The sequence below is a fragment of the Tasmannia lanceolata genome, unplaced genomic scaffold (assembly GCF_043159265.1).
Source record: "Tasmannia lanceolata isolate RefF3 unplaced genomic scaffold, GAP_Taslan_0.1 ptg000003l, whole genome shotgun sequence".
Classification (NCBI taxonomy): Eukaryota; Viridiplantae; Streptophyta; class Magnoliopsida; order Canellales; family Winteraceae; genus Tasmannia; species Tasmannia lanceolata.
This window is the reverse complement of record NW_027518680.1, coordinates 9,538,466-9,553,690: the sequence shown is the minus strand read 5'-3', so window position 1 is coordinate 9,553,690 and position 15,225 is coordinate 9,538,466. Positions and strand designations below refer to the sequence as shown.

General features: G+C 38.4%; 1 protein-coding gene across 1 annotated transcript; it reads left to right on the top strand.

Annotated features, from left to right (window-relative positions):
• The first annotated feature begins 266 nt into the window (after nt 1-266).
• Nucleotides 267-14,065, top strand: LOC143850393 (cinnamoyl-CoA reductase 2-like). Its single transcript, XM_077359652.1, has 6 exons — nt 267-468; nt 8,828-8,997; nt 9,186-9,371; nt 10,098-10,269; nt 13,470-13,659; nt 13,745-14,065. Exons 1-6 carry the CDS (start codon nt 357-359, stop codon nt 13,881-13,883), a joined length of 969 nt encoding a protein of 322 aa, XP_077215767.1. The 5' UTR covers nt 267-356; the 3' UTR covers nt 13,884-14,065.
• Nucleotides 14,066-15,225: the final 1,160 nt, after the last annotated feature.

The window sequence follows — 15,225 nt, the reverse complement described above, 5'->3', positions numbered from 1 at the left end:
CTAGGCAATTTTGAGGAGAATTATTTCGCATCTGGTGTGGCTCTCAATCTCCACACAAAGCCCATGCATAGGGTAGGGACCACCATTTCACACCTGATGTTTGGATTTCATGGGCCAAGAATGCTAGTACTTTCTTTGTGCCATTCTAGCGTCCTATTACATAAAGTTCAACATAAAAGCCAAGACCTTATCCTCTTTGTATTCCACGTGGTGGGATATAAACACACTGAAAAGTCTATAAATAAGCCAAAGCATGGTGATATCTATGATCTATCACTTATTTCAAGAGTCTGGTTTAGAGAGAGAGAGAGAGAGAGAGAGAGAGAGAGAGAGAGAGAGAGAGAAGGGCCATTGAAATGGAGAAGGGAAGAGTGTGTGTAACAGGAGCAGGAGGATATGTGGCTTCATGGGTGGTGAAGCTTTTTCTTTCTGAGGGTTACATAGTGCATGGAACTGTTAGAGATCCAGGTACCTGTTTTGTTACTATTAGCCTTTAGACTACCAAAGTTGCATAACTCTCAGCATGTGCTCACTTGTATGATGACTAAGTAAAACTGGTAATCTAAATTACTTCTCCTATAGCAGCCTATAATCCAATTGGTTGTCTCAACTAATAAATTTTTAGACCATTTATTTTACACCTAAAAGTTCTCTTAGTTTTCAACTAAACTGGTTGAGATTGAACTTGGGTTTGTTCTTGATGAGCTTTTGCTATAAAAAATTGAGCTGGATTCAGCTCGAATCTTATCTGATTTCAAGTAGAAGCTCAAACAAATTTCAAAAATCAACCCCAGATGCTTGTAAAGGGAGATGATATCTACACTCTTATTTCGATAGCACTCACCTCCTTATTTGATACCTTTACTTTTCTGGGTGCCTGTTAAATTTGAAGGAAATTGATTTAAGGGAGTCCTAGTAGAGCTGTTGATACGGTTGTGGAGAGTCAAAGATGAAAGCAGCTCTGTAGAACATGCCAGTAGAATTTGATTAATTAAGATTTTCTACAATAGGGTTTATTTTCTTGTTGATTTCGGGAAACGATTTGGTTTGGGGGAGAAAGGGGTTAGATCGGCAGATTTATGCCTAGGGTCCATTTGGATGTACTTAGGTCCTGTTAGGATTGCAGGGATTTCTGAAAAAGTTTGGAAAGGAAAAATATTTCTTAAACTCCCTGCCTTTTTTACACACAAAAAAAAGATCATTTAAACCAACCCTATTCAATTTTTAATGGAAAAAATATTAAACATACTTATACTGTGAACAAAGGGTACGGATTTTAAATTTATAAAAGAGGGGCTATTCGGTATGAAATTTTGGGTTTTAGGATAAATATACCCCCTTGCTTTTCCCACCACTTTTTGAGCTCTAATCCCTATGTATTCTCACCTACCCATTTGACCTTTTTGTTTTCTTCTTCCCTAAGCTTTTCCAACGTGAAAACTCCATTGGCAAGTTATCCAAGCTCCATTGCCATTGTAGTTTCCAAAAAAAAACTCAATTGCCAACGTTTCCAAGATCCATTGCCATTGTAATGTTGAAAAAAAACTCAATTTGCAACATGATAAAGCTCCATTGCCATTGTTGTTTTGGAAAAAAAACTCCATTGCCACCGTGATAAAGCTCCGGTTTCCGTTGGATTTCTGACGTTTGTTTCGAACTTCCGACTCGGAAGTCTGAACCAACCTTCGGATTTCCGACGGAAACCAATTGATTTGTCATTTCTACTGGCTTCCATTCGGAAGTTCGACCATTGGTTCAGACTTCCGACTCGGAGTTTAAGGCAGGGTTCCCTAGTGGTTCCGGGGTATAAAATGTGGTTCCATAGTGGTTCTGGGGTAGAAAATGTGGTTCCCTTTTGGTTCTGGGGTAGAAAATGCCGTTCCCTAGTGGTTCCGGGGTAGAAAATGTGGTTCCCTAGTAGTTCCGGGGTATAAAATGTGGTTCCCTAGTGGTTTCGAGATATAAGATGTGGTTCCCTAGTGATTCTGGGGTATAAGATGTGGTTCCATAGTGGTTTCGGAGTATAAAATGTGGTTCCATAGTGGTTCCGGGGTATAAAATGTGGTTCCCTAGTGGTTCCGGGGTAGAAAATATGGTTCTCTAGTGGTTCCGTGGTATAAGATGTGGTTCCCTAGTGGTTCCGGGGCAGAAAATGCAGTTCCTTAGTGGTTCCGGAGTAGAAAAAGTGGTTCCCTATTGGTTCCGGGATATAAAATGCGGTTCCCTAGTGGTTCCGAGGTAGAAAATGTGGTTCCCTAGTGCTTTCGGGGTATAAAATGTGGTTCCCTAGTGGTTCTGTGGTATAAGATGTGGTTCAGGGGTATAAAATGTGGTTCCCTAGTGGTTTCGGGGTATAAAATGTGGTTCCCTACTGGTTCCATGGCATAAGATGTGGTTCCCTAGTGGTTCCGGGGTATAAAATGTGGTTCTCTACTGGTTCTGGGGTAGAAAATATGGTTCCCTAGTGGTTTCGTGGTATAAGATGTGGTTCCCTAGTGGTTCTGGGGTATAAAATGTGGTTCCCTAGTGGTTACGAGGTATGAAATGTGGTTCCCTAGTGGTTCTGAGGTATAAAATGTGGTTCCCTGGTAGTTCTGGGGTATAATATGTGGTTCAGAAGTCCCCGTCGGACTTCCGAATATTTATTCGGACTTCCGAATATAATCCAGAAGCATAATCCATTCTACTGTCTCCATTCGGACTTCCGAATTCTGGTACGAAAGTCTGGCTCGGACTTCCGAACAATTATTCGGACTTCCGAATTTAAGCTAGAAGGATACCCCATTGTTCTGTCTCAGTTCGGACTTCCGAAATTCGGTTCGGAAGTCCGAGTCCGACTTCCGAAATTTGGTTCGAAAGTCCGAGTTGGACTTCCGAACAATGATTCAGATTTCCGAATCAAAGCAAGAAGAATACCCAATTCAACTGTTTCCCTTCGGACTTCCGAAACTATATTCGGACTTCCGAGCGAGTTCAAAAATGGCAAAAAATAATTCCCATGTGCTTAAAAAACCAATGACATAGTCATGAGCACTTTTACAACCTGAACCACAAGTAGCACTCTTGGAACCATAATTTAGACTCTTGGAACCACTTAACACCTCAGAACAACTATAATATAGTTCTGAAGTAGTTCCGGGGCCAATGTAATGGTTCCAAAAGGTTTAAAACACTCATGATCAGTTTCAAAACCAATGTCATACTATTAGAATGTCCCAACCACAAGTAGCACTCTTGGAACCATCATTTAGACTCTTGGAACTACTTAACAACTCAGAACAACTATAATATGGTTCCGAAGTGGTTCCGGAACCTATGTAATGGTTCCAAAAGGTTTAAAACACTCATGATCAGTTTCAAAATACTATTAGAATGTCCCAATCACAAGTAGCACTCTTGGAACCACTTAACACCTCGGAACAACTATAATATGGTTCCCAAGTGGTTCTGGAACCTATGTAATGGTTCCAAAATATTTTAAACACTCATGATCAGTTTCAAAACCAATTTCATACTAATAGAATTGTCCCCATCACAAGTACCACTCTTGGAACCATAATTTAGACTCTTGGAACCACTTAACACCTCGGAACAACTATAATATGGTTCCCAAGTGGTTCCGGAGACTATGTAATTTTTCCAAAATGTTTAAAATACTCATGATCAGTTTTAAAACCAATTTCATACTATTATAATGTCCAATCACAAGTAGCACTCTTGGAACCATAATTTAGACTCTTCGAACCACTTAACACCTCGGAACAACTATAATATGGTTCCCTAGTGGTTCCGGGGCTTGTGTAATGGTTCCAAAGGTTTAAAACACTCATGATCAGTTTCAAAACCAATTTCATACTATTAGAATGTCCCCATCACAAGTACCACTCTTGGAACTATAATTTAGACTTACTTTGAGCTATGTTTATCACCCAAGTAGTTTAATAACTAATGGTATTTTTTTTTCCAAAGAACAATGGTTGTTTTTTACGTTGGCAATAGCTGTTTTTCATCAACTCAGGTATTGGCAATGGCTGTTTCTCACGTTGGAACTTGCTTGGTGAAGAAGAAAGAAAAGAAAAGGTGGTAGGTGAAATAGTTTAGGGATTAGAACCTACATAGTTGGTGGGAAAAAACAAGGGGGGTATTTTCGTACCTGACAACCCTTTTTTTATAGATTTGAAATGTCCACCCTTTGTTCACAATTTAGCATAAACTTTGCATTTTTTTTTAATGATTTTCCCATTTTTAACTGGGAGACCTTCAATTTATTATAACATCCCTTTAAATCAACCATAATCATATCATTTGCCTCTAAATCGTGGAAAAAAAAACCCAAGAAATTTTTTTCATCAGAAATGTTTTTCTTGCAATCCAAACAGTAAGTAAATGGAAAGGTACATAGAAGATTCCCATTTCATTTTGTTTGAATGCTAAAGATTCCAATTTCATTACTTTCCTTTTCCTCCTGATTTGAGAGGAAATTCAAGCAGTGAAAAGGATTTGCATTTGGAAAAATTACACCCGATAAGGATTGTCATGTGAATAGTGTTAGAGAAATTGAGGGTACTGTTGTTGATAGAAAACAGAAACTTGTTGCTTCAAGGCGTGATATCACTTTCTTTAAGACAAGATTCGCCCCCACCAGTAGTGTGCAAAGGGGATCCACGAATTGTCTCCAAGATACAATGAAGCCTAGTAGGGAAGCCCTACTAACGTTTGATGGCGCCTCGCACTAGCGAAATCAAACCTGAAATGCCCTTCTGAAAATTCAAGCCTTAGAGAATTTTCCAGATACTGTTTCTGCAGAAGAACAGTATCTAGAATAATAAAATAAAAGAAAACAGTATGTAGAAATACTTGGGGAATTTGTAAGAATGTAGAAGAGAGTTTAAAATCTGTCAGAATAGCAGAAGGAAATTGGTAATTCGATTCTCTAATGAAATGACCAAATTCTGCATATTTTACAGACCACCAGGTGTCTTTTCAGTGTGTAAAACACCTCTATAGGGCACCTTTCCAGAATGATTGAAATCTGATCATTAGATCGCACCCAATTGATATTGAACGGTCCTGATCGATCTTAGAGATACCAAGTGCAAGTGCGCCTAAAAAAGCGTCACTATGCGCCCTATAGCGCATTGCCCACGCCGCACGCGCGCATGTACGAACGGTGGGTTACACCGTCCCGCGGGTACAACTATGAGTTCAACCCAATGTGTAACCAAACAAGTAGTAGAAAAGTGTAGTGCTTTATAAGCTCTTCTCTTTCATTTCTCTCATTCGGTACGGGACTATCTTTTCAACTACATTTCTACATCCTTATGTAAAAGCAAATCTTTCCAAAAAAACATTTTCTTTTTCCCAAACGCTTTTGATAAAATATTTTCCAAAACACCAAAACATGCAAAATATATGATTTTGAAAATCCAAAATCACTAACAAATAGTAAGCAACCAAACAATGATAGGAAAAGGAAATGTGTCCTTTTACTTTGATTTTTCTTTTCCAATGTAAACGGACCCTTAGAGAAGTTCAAAACAAAAAGAAATGAAGATATGAAAAAAAATTGAATGCATATATATCATTCTCGTGGGTAAATGAAGATAAATTAATTTATTAAATATACTCAGTACATATCATATTTTAGTTAGGGCGCTGATATTCCCTCCGCCCCCTTGTAGGCTATTCCCCCCCCCCCCCCCCCCCCCGACGGCTGGCTAACGTTAAACGTTAGGATATAACGTATGTGTCACTTTCCCACCATTTGACATTTTGACCTCTTACTTTCCCACCATTTGACATTTTGACCTCTCTCTCTCTCTCTCCACACACACACACAGCAGGAACAGTTGGTGGGCCCAACCGAAATCGTTGGTGGAATGGTGGGCTCATCTTTGAAGAACGTAGGCCCCGCCCATACCACACCATAGGATAATCCAAACCGTCCATTTGATGGGCCATAAACGTAAATAGGTTGCGTCCCAAAATATCATTTCCATAGGCTGATCCTAGCCCTCCGATCTAAATACAAACTACATCTTATGCAACCTCTATAGATTGTAGGGTTGTGATCATCCTATGGAAATGATTTTTGGGGCACTACCTATTTACATTGTGGCCCATCAAATGAATGGTTTGGATCATTCTATGGAGTTGGTCGTAAAGTAACATTAAGGCGCCCGTCCACAACATAGGACGATCCAAGCCGTCCATGGTTTGGATAATCCTATGTAGTTGGTCGTACAGTAACATTAAGGCCCAATCGTAGGCCCCATCGATATTTTTTCATTTCAAATTGAAGCATACCGTCCACAACATAGGATGATTCAAGCCGTCCATGGTTTGGATCATCCTATGGTGTGATTCGTACAGTAACATTAAGGCCCAATTTAGGCCCCACCCATATTTTTGAAAATGAAGTGTACCCTCCAGACCTTAGGATGATCCGAGCCGTCCATTTGATGGGCCATAACGTAAATGGGTTGTGCCCCCAAAAGGGTTGGCCCATCAAATGAATGGTTTGGATCATCCTGTGGTCGTACAGTAACAATAAGTCCCGTCCACAACATAGGATGATCCAAGCCGTCCATGGTTTGGATAATCCTATGGAGTTGGTTGTACACTAACATTAAGGCCCAATCGTAGGCCCCACCGATATTTTTCAATTTGAATCGTACCGTCCACAACATAGGATGATCCAAGCCATCCATGGTTTGGATCATCCTATGGTGTGGTTTGTACCAATTTAGGCCCCACCCATATTTTTGAAAATGAAGTGTACCGTCCAGACCAAAGGATGATCCGAGCCGTCCATTTGATGGGCCACAATGTAAATAGGTTGTGCCCCAAAAATCATTTCCGTAGGATGATCACAACCCTACAATCTATAGAGGTTGCATAAGATGTAGTTTCTATTTGGATCAGAGGGCTAGGATCAGCCTATGGAAATAATATTTTGGGACGCAACCTATTTACGTTTATGGCCCATCAAATGGACGGTTTGGATTATCCTATGGTGTGGTATGGACGGGGCCTACTGAGAGAGAGAGAGAGAGAGAGAGAGAGAGAGAGAGAGAGAGAGAGAGACCGGTCAAATGGTGGGAAAACGTTAGCGCCGTCAGGCGGGGAGGAGGAATATGAGCCCCCATTAGTTATTAGTAATAAAAACTAAACGGCAGTAGGATTCAAAATTTATGATATCTTTGGTATATGACCTTATACGAAATTGGGTTTGAAGTACCATATGATTATTTACAAGTAATGGTTATAATCATTTCAGAAATGATATAGTTTCTAGCTTCTAAATCGGGGTGTCAACAGGCTGGATTCAGATCGAATCCACCAATGTCCAAGTCACAATAAGCTTGGTTCCTAATTAGATAACTCCTTTTTTGAAGCAGGAGGAATTTTTTAGATAACTCCATAGATCCTGTTTGATTTTGAATCCAATTTCATTCTAAATGAGTCTAGGAATGATAGGTACCTTAACAATACCCCATAGGCTAGAGAGCTGATGGAAAGTGTTAGGCAAGGCCCTTTAAACATGTCCCATACCAAGTTGGGTTCCACCTAGTCCCATACCTAAGCGCCCCCCACCCCAGGACCGTAACAAGGAACCAACAACAAAACAAAAAACTATTTTACTATCATTACAAAAATGATGCAAATTATATATATATATATATATATATATATATATTTGAATGGTTGATGCAAATTATATGACTACGGCCTAGTGCAAGAAGCAAACTCTCGGGAAAGTTGCCTTGTTTCCCACCAATAACTATTTTCACAGGAAGGCAAAATAGAAACTTCAGGTTTTAGGAATACCTAAAGTATAAAATGCCTTGAAGCTCACTAGCTTGGGTGTGGGGGCTAGGGCTTTTGGGAGTGAGAAAAAGAGAGAGAGAAAGAGACGAGGGAAAAAGAGAAGAAGAGTAAGGGGTTTTTCTTGGGGTTTTCCCTTTTGGGTTCTTCCTCGTAGATCGTGCTCTCGCCCATGGATGTAGGCATCTTGGCCAAACCACGTAAATCTTGGTGTTCATCTTGTAGTTTGTGTTTATTTTACCTTTTCGTTAATTTTGCACGATCGGATCGGATTTGCCTAGCTGATTTTCTCAACATGAATAATTTAGATATTTTCTATAAAAAATTTACAAACCCGAATCAATTCGCAATGGATTTGATCTTCTTAGAGGGAAGGTCAGGCTCTTAATCCACTTCGAGGGAAGGATCGGTCCTCCTTTGTGCACAAATACACAATTTTTCTTCATTCTTTTCTAAAGAGTGAATACATGTTATTTATAAAGAGAATACTCACTTACCACTTCCTCTAAAACTCTTACCCTAGCTAATCCAGAAGCCCTAATCTTTATCTTTAAGACTCCTCCACATACCAGACACTACAAAGCAAATCCTATGAATTGCTAAGACCTAAACTAATTTATTCCACCACAAGTGGGTCCCATCTAGGCACGTAACAAAAGCAATTATTAAAATATCCTTATAATTTATATTATATTATCATATCACTAAAATATCCTTGTAATTTGTAATTTGTCTGACCCTAATTAGGTTTTTGAACATGTCCGAAAGATCCCAAATATGGATCCATAATTTTCACATATGTCCGACGATCCGGGTCCATTCGGGCTTCTACTTTCACAGAGGCTTTCATATTCCATTTGCAAAATAATGTGACTACTAAATTCATTTATCTTTAAAAACATGTATTTGGAAATATTTTTAATTGACAATCCATATCAGTTTCTTCCGCCTCAGATTTTGTTCAATAACACCTCTCCAATTCCACCAAAATCTTTGTCAGATAATGCGAAAAATGCCCATCTGAAGAAGCTAGACAAGGCGGCAGAGAACCTACAACTCTTCAAAGCAGAACTGCTAGACTATGATTCTATATATGCTGCCATTGCCGGATGTAATGGTGTCATCCATGTTGCATGTCCAGTTCCGTCTCCCAATGTTCCCAGTAAAGAGGCAAGATTATATCGGAATTAGGCCATTCAATTAATTATGATGGAGATTGAATGCAGCTCATAATTCAACCTGTTATTTATATGAACTACTATTCCTTTGCATAGAGGTTTTTAACATATTATAGTGCAGAAAGAGCATTTATTTGAGAAATTTCTTGCATCAATGTGCTCACATTGACTGTCTTGCAGATTGATTTTGTAGAGCCTTCTGTCACGGGTACACAGAATGTTCTCAAGGCATGTTCCGCGGCAAGAGTAAAACGGGTCGTAGTTGTGTCTTCTATTGCTACTGTTATGATGAATCCAAATTGGCCACGGGATAGAGTCATGGACGAGAATTGTTGGTCTGACATGGAATATTGTAAGAAAATTGAGGTAACTATTCTTTGCACAAAATCTACCATTAAATGGCTTTAGTTTGCTAAAACTTAGTAGTTTACTACTAAATTTGAAATGCTTATATGATCCTCATGAAGGCTCACTACATATATTAATAGAATCTTCTAGATGATTACTGAAACAAGTGCTTGAGTTCTTGTTCAATAAATATTTTGCATTTATGCCACAACATATGAAAAAATAAATATCTTTCAAAAATTAAATATTTTTGCATTTATGTTACAACATATGAAAAAATTTGAATTCAGAACTATATGAAAAAAGGTGTTGATAGATGTCTACTCCTTTAAGGGGCATGCTTGTAGTTATCTCTTTCTATGTGTTAGTCGTATGCGATGAGGAATATATGTATTTCATCTCCTTATTTGTGTGATTGTATACATCAGGGAGAATTGATCATTTCTATTTCTAGGTAATGGCATAATTTTCTTCATCAGGAAAAGTTGGATATGTTATTTTGGGATTTTTGAAGAATTCTTCAAAAAAATTCATTTTTTTTTCCATTTCATGATTTTCTTAGAAAATATTTTACAAAATAGGGATTGCAGGCAAAATCCTTTTATTAAAGAAAACTCACATTGTATGGATGGCCTATATAATATGGTTCAACATCCTTTTAACTCACGAATTTATTTTGATGTACTGGTTATGTGAAGAGTATCTCTGTGTAAAAGCTAAGCTCCCCATTTCATTTTATTCCAGAATGCGTTTGGCTGGTACTGCCTTGCCAAAACAGCAGCAGAAAGAGAGGCTTTGGAGTATGGAGAGAAAAGTGAGCTCGAAGTTGTAACAGTTTGTCCAGCCTTGATTTTTGGGCCACTGCTACAACCGAACATGAATTACAGCAGCATGATATTCACCGATCTATTGAAAGGTTACTCATACTAAAGCATTCCATTTTCTTGACTTTAATAACATGGTAATGAAATTAATTATTAAGTATCGCTTGGCAAGTGTTGTGGAAAAGAAAATTGTGGATCTAAATGCATTTATGTTGTTTTCCTCTTTCTTGTTATGCATTTGATGTAGTTATTAGTAGGAGTGGACATGGTTCCCGTTCGAACCGAGGAACCGAACCGAACCGGCACATATGGTTCGGTTCGGTTCGGTTCTATATGTATATGGTTCGGTTCCGGTTCCGAAATACGGGAACCGGTGCAGATTCGGTTCGGTTCTGGGTTTCGGATTCCGGAACCGAAAACCGAACCGAGAACCGACCCTCACCTTAAGTTCTTAAAATCACCCCCCGCCAATTTGATAAAATCACCCCACTATCTATATAAAGTTATAAACACTCTGGACTGCCAGAAAAATGGAAAATGGTACAATAAAAAAGTGCATGAGAGGCCTGATATGCGCCCACCCATGTCAGATACTGTGATCTGAACCCTTTATTTGGTAGAGATATTAAGCTTGTTCACAACATAATGGTGATGGTTGGTTGTGAGTCCTTCAGTGAGATATCTTTATGTTTTTCTCTTGAGTTGTGTAATATAGCTTGGTCCTTGCGTGAAACTTGTAACAGCTTGATGGCTCTTTGGTTGTCACAAGATGTGAGCATCTGAGCTCTAGTGAAGCTCTTCTGGGAGGTCCCATAGCCATGTAAGATTGGTTGTAGTCAATTAGTCATGACCATCGCTCTATATACAGCTCTTATACTCAACTTGGAGATTGTCTTCTATTTCTTACTATTCCAGGGGATCAAATAATCATTTGTCGATACAAATCAGAGTAACCACTCACTTTTGACTGCCTTTTCTTCGGAAACTGTATAGAACAATCCAAATCCACAGTCCCTCTCAAATGCCTCAAAATACATATAGCAGCATGTTGCCATTCTTTTCAAGGATCATGTAAATGCTGGCAAACTTGCTTCACCACAGTCCCTCTCAAATGCCTCAGTGCTTCGTTGTGTATGTGGATCGTTGATTTTATTGCTTCCTTTCCACTGAAATTCCTATTGTCAATAGTGGAAGGATCCCACGTGGGATCTGGTTGAGTTGCCAAAAACCAAACATGTGTTTGGGTGTAACTAGGTATACAGTATCGAGCAAAAGACTAATGGATCAATACAGCAATACAATACCCAACTGGTAGCAAAAGGGTTCGTACAACTATATTAAATCGACTATTCAGAGACATTCTCTCCCATAGCTAAGTTCAGCTCTACGGCAACCTTCTTTCCTTAGCCGACAACAATGAGTAGCCTCTTCATTAGTTAGATGTCTAAAATGCCTTAATGGTAATCTGTAGGAATAAGTCTTCATGGATCTTCCATATTTTTTTTAAGCTAAGACGGAGAAAGAAAAAGTGTGTATGCTAAAGAAAGTTGTATGCACTCTAAATAAATTAGGTCGAGTATGGCTTGACAGAGTCATTTCGGCAATGGCTCAAAGCAGGTGCAAGCATGGTTTGAAATTTCGACCCAAATCCGAAATTTCGGGTTTCGGTCGAGACCGAAATCGAAATGGGGTAAAACCCGAAATGGTCTAAAATTTCGACCAAAATTTCGTTTTTCCTGAAATTTCAGACCAAAAAAATCTGGAATTCATCTATTATTTAATATTATCCCAAAATTTCAGCTCTACTGAAATTTCAGTCAAAATTTCGGTAATTTTGGCCAAAATTCTGTATGACATAAAATTCTTTCTTAATTGATTTCGTCTGATTTCAGCAAAAATTTTGGTTTCGGCGAGGACCGAAACGCATTCCGAAACCGAAATTTGAAACCATGGGTGCGAGAGATGTGCAAATATTTTCATTTTCATCAGATGAGTTGGAGGGAATAACACTACCATGGATGATCAATGACAATAAGGCCATTCAAGCTCTGAAATATCATTTTGGGTGGGCATTTGACATCAAAGATCTTGGTCCTCTCAAATATTTTATAATGATTAAAGTAATTGTTTCTAAGAGTGGTATCTTCATATCAAAGAAAGATAAGTTGGGAATGTTATTTATTTTACCATTACTCACCCAGAAACTGTCTTCCTTGAGACTATGGTTAGCAGATTTATGCATTCTTCTCAAACTGCACATCTAGAAGGTGTTCAGAGCATCGTATGCTAGCTTAACAAAATACCAGGGAAAGATATTATATATGTTAGGAGGGGTCATTTGACTATAGAGGGATACACCGATGTTGATTGGACAGGCTCATATACTAATGGATGATTATTTTTTTTTTGAAAAGTGACAATTTTATTGATACCATGGAAATTGCAATGGGGACCAGGGGTCCCAACTTGCAATACTAATGGAAGATATGTAAGCGGTCATTTCACCTTGTTGGGGGTAATCTAGTCTCGTGAAAAAAACAAAAGAGAAAAGCTAGTAACGTGAAAGAGCAAGAAATGGGCTATGATGGAGAGATCTAGTGTTTGAGGCTGAATACAGGGCTCTTGCTAATGCAACTTATAAGCTTTTGTGGCTTAAGATACTCCTCACATATAACCAGGTGGACATTCCCACGAAGCTCTATTGTGATAACCACATGAAGCTCTATTGCTATAACCAAACACTTGTTCACGTCATAACCAAGATTTCCATAAAAATCAAAGCATATAGAAGTCGATTGTCACTTTCTGAGAGAATAGGTTAAGGTCAAGATCTTTACTGTCTTGTATGGCACATCAAAGGATCAGCTTGCTAGCATACTCACCAAAATTATTCTGCCTACAAAGGATTATTGGCAAGCTAGACATATTCGACATTCACAATCCAGCTTGAGGGGGAGTGTTGAAATATAAAGATTTTAAGATCTATTTTCATCTTGCACCATGTAGCTAATACATTTCATCGCTAGCTTGAATAACTTCTATTTTGGGATAGTAAATCTACGGACAGCTGTGTTCTATTCCAAATCAATCCTAACAGTTATGCCTTTAGCTTTTTGTGATGTTACGCTAATATTTAGATGTTTTTTTTATGGCTGATATGTTAAGAAAATCAGCTGCTATCCATCTTTTGTTTATTTTTCTTTAAATGCTCATGATTATTCCACATGATATGCTACGGGAAAGGTTTTTTTTTTTTTTTCAATGATTATCTCGCATAACTATGTAACAACAGGATTTGAGGAAGTCGAAAACGATTTCCGGGGGTTGATAGTCGATGTCCGCGACGTAGCTGAAGCCTTGCTTCTGGTATATGAGAAACAAAAAGCATCTGGACGATACATATGTTTAGCTCATTCGATTGGAGTCCGCGATCTGGTTGAAAAGTTGAGGAGCATGTACCCTAACTACAATTATCCCAAGAAGTAAGTTTCTTTAGTACAATAGTTCAGCATAATACCTCTTATCCCCACTTATACTATACCCATTTATTTATTTTTCTACTGGCAGTTATATGGAGGCAGAGAAAGAATTGAAGATGAGTTCAGAGAAATTGAAAAGATTGGGTTGGAAATACAGGTCATTAGAAGAGACCCTTGCTGACACTGTTGGATACTTTCAAGAGGCAGGTCTTCTGGATAAGGATTAGAGTACTTTCAACTATCTTGATTGTCTTCTATAGCCAACATATGTAACTTATTCTCAATTCCAATATGCAAAACTTTGATCCTTATTTGAATTTTTCAAGTGGGGAGTAATGCATGCTCTAGATTGCAAGTATTAAGTATAGATATTTGAAACTTATTATTTGATAGTAACCATTAGCAATTACAGATCGATGTGGTTTCTTGCATGTGGGATCAATTACATAATACCAATGTTGTGATATTACATGGTTGTATTTTACTGCTGCTGAATTTTGTTCCGGTACTTGGAGATCACAATTTACCGCAAGCTTACAATAAAACTGCTTGAATAGTGTACTCCATAAAAGACCATTTGATTATAATGGTGATTTTTGGACAAAATTTTCATTTTTTGCAGTAAAACAATGTTCACTATAATTGCATATTTATTAATTGAATCAACTAGCAAAGAATATGACTATTTACTAACAAATCTTACTCTTGAGACTTGCAAGAAATACACTCGTTGGTACGTCGCCAAAAGGTGTAAATCCATCGCTATATTTTTAGCAACTGATATTGTTCCGGCCCAACAAATGGCGTTGCTAAATGGATATGGGAATGGATTTTGTGATGGTAAAAAATCCGCCACTTTATTTTTTGGAAGCTCGACAGAATCCGTCGCTACTTCCATTTTAATGGAAAAAAACAAATAAAAGTGGTTGTTTTACTTTTGGATTATGAGAACCAATCGAGTCTTAGGCCATGTTCGTTTAAGATTATGACAACCGATTGTGAGTGAGTGCCAAACCAATTATTGGACTCAAATTAAAAGGTAATTTTGAGCCCAAAAATCGGTTTGGCACTCACAATCGGCTTTCATAATCTAAAGCCAACAGGGCGTTTGACTACTAAAGTTACTGGTTAGGCTCCTATGAAACAGGGTCTTAGACTACTGAAGTTACTAGTTAGGCCCCATTTGTTTTGGATTATGAGAGAGAGAGAGAGAGAGAGAGAGAGAGAGAGAGAGAGGTGGTGTGGTGAGTGAGGCGAGCATTTGATGGGGTGGAAAATGAGGAAAATAAAAACCTAATCTAAACAAGGAAAATTTATTTGCTCAGTTTCCTTACTGGTTATAAAACTAATTTCCCTAGAGTTACTCTTTTTTTTAACTCTCAACCCATGTGCCAACTATCAGCTCACTGTGAGTCTTTAAAGCAAGCCTAGAAAGCCTAGCAAGCTTTACAACCATCCAAATGCAAGGATTTCTGGGAATGACCAGTCAGAGTAAGGCCTAACAAATGAATAATTTGGACACCCACATGTTCTCTCCTCCAGCTCATTCTTGGAGGAGAGAACACCCAC